Source organism: Propithecus coquereli, unplaced genomic scaffold (assembly GCF_000956105.1).
Source record: "Propithecus coquereli isolate 6110/MARCELLA unplaced genomic scaffold, Pcoq_1.0 Scaffold403, whole genome shotgun sequence".
Classification (NCBI taxonomy): Eukaryota; Metazoa; Chordata; class Mammalia; order Primates; family Indriidae; genus Propithecus; species Propithecus coquereli.
Window position 1 is genome coordinate 3,275,584 of NW_012149764.1, and position 2,073 is coordinate 3,277,656.

General features: G+C 31.4%; 1 protein-coding gene across 1 annotated transcript in view; it reads left to right on the forward strand.

The window, feature by feature from the left end:
* The window catches only part of JAK2 (Janus kinase 2), a 100,593-nt gene extending 99,244 nt beyond the window's left edge, over nucleotides 1-1,349 (forward strand). The window contains exons 11-12 of the mRNA XM_012652875.1: nucleotides 11-247; nucleotides 505-1,349. Of these exons, the coding sequence (XP_012508329.1) occupies nucleotides 11-247; nucleotides 505-612 (345 nt within the window). The 3' untranslated portion in view covers nucleotides 613-1,349. The remainder of the gene's footprint in view (nucleotides 1-10; nucleotides 248-504) is intronic.
* The last annotated feature ends 724 nt before the right edge of the window (nucleotides 1,350-2,073 follow it).

The window sequence follows — 2,073 nt, forward strand, 5'->3', positions numbered from 1 at the left end:
TTTTTTTTTTTCCAAAACATACAAAAACATACATATACTGAAATTTTCCCATTTACTGGAAGAAGTTGAGGAAGAATTCCACTTCAAATTAAATATACAAAAAAACTCATTGAAAAGTGGGTTTGTGTTTCAGGAATTTATGCGTATGATTGGCAATGACAAACAAGGACAGATGATTGTGTTCCATTTGATAGAGCTCCTAAAGAATAATGGACGATTACCAAGACCAGATGGATGCCCAGATGAGGTAACAAAAAATGTTTTTATTCATAGTAACCATGCATTTTCTTTTTCTTCCTACTCAAAGATTTCAGGTCACTTTCTGAAATTTAATTTGCTGAGCTTTTAGATAAATAGCGAATCTGATGACTGTGGATAAGACATAGGCTATGACACATACCCTGTGCAGGAAAATTAAGTGGGAATTTCAAATACATGACTTCCACCAATTAAAAGATGGCATTTAGTGTTCATTGTAATTATGATTTATTTTCTACTTTACAGATTTATATGATCATGACAGAATGCTGGAACAATAACGTAAATCAACGCCCCTCCTTTAGGGACCTAGCTCTTCGAGTGGATCAAATAAGGGACAACATGGCTGGATGAAAGAAATGACCTTCATTCTGAGACCAAAGTAGACTTACAGAACAAAGTGTTGTATTTCATATTGTTGTGGACTATTATTACATATACCGTTATTACCTAAATCATGATGCTAGCCAGCAAAGATGTGAAAATATCTACTCAAAACTTTCGAAGTTTATTGAGTTTTTCTTCATGAGGCCACCAGTAAAAGACAGTAATGAAAAGTTCTTAGCAGGGAATTTTGTAAAAAGTTTCATGAACATTATCAGTCAGCTAACCTCACCCTTCTCTGATAAAAGAAAAAAAAAAACAGACTTTTTTCAACTCAGCTTTTTGAGAGGTGAAAAAATTACAATGTAAATTTTGCAGTGTTAAAGATGCACAGAAAATATATATGTACAGTTTTTACCACAGTGGAAAAATAATATCTTGGCATCTTGTGTGATGTTTTACACAAGGGCTGGTGTTCATTAATAATGTTATCTAATTTTTTCATAGTTGATCTATAATAACTTCACTGTACAAATTAAGATGCTTAGGTAATTGAATAAGCACCTTTGTGTCCTTGTTCAGCTTTATCACTGGCCAGCAATATAAGCAGGTGTATACTTTTAGCTTGTAGTTCATGTACTGTAAATATTTTTAATGGAAAGGGAACAAATGTCTAGTTTTATTTGTATAAGGAAATTTCCCTAACCCTAATTAAGAATACATTTTGAAATAGAACAAGCTTACAAAGATATAACATAATCTATTTTCTTATTTGTTTCCCTTGTATCTATTTGTGGTGAATGTATTTTTTAAATAGAACCATCTCCAAATTTTTCTAAGACTACAATGAATAGTTTTCTTTTAAAATTTCGAGATTAAGTATGTCAGGAATATTGTCATTCCTTGAGCTGTTGACTGCCAATAAGATTCTTCAATCCCTGAGACCTATGGTCATGAATTAAATTGAAGCATAAGCCATAAAATAGATTGATTTTAAAATGCATAAGCTCATTAAGATGCATAGTGGGTTAGGAATTTTTTTTCTAAAAACTATGTTTGAGGGGTTTCAGAACTCTCTGTTGCAGTCATGGAAGAGATTTATTTCCTTTTGCAAGAGGGTCATACACAAGAGGGAAAAGAGGTAAATTGGTGAAAAAAGTATGCTTGTTGATTTTATTCAAAATGCCAGTAGAAAATTCACAATGTATATCTTTAAAATGAGAGCATACATATTTTTCAATTAAGTATAAAGGGTTGTTTATTGTTGTCATTTGTTTTAGTGCTACTCCACTTTAGGCACCATCCCTAAAATAAAATATGGTGGGTTTTTTTCCGTGTGTGTTATTTATACAAAGTTTAAAATACTTAGTATTTTGGTTAAAAAGAAAATAGTTTCTTTATTTTTGGTGGTATATGCTATTTTTTTAAACTTGTACTTAAGACTTCTGATTTTGGGTTGAAGGGATTAGGGAAGAAATGCTTTTTACATTC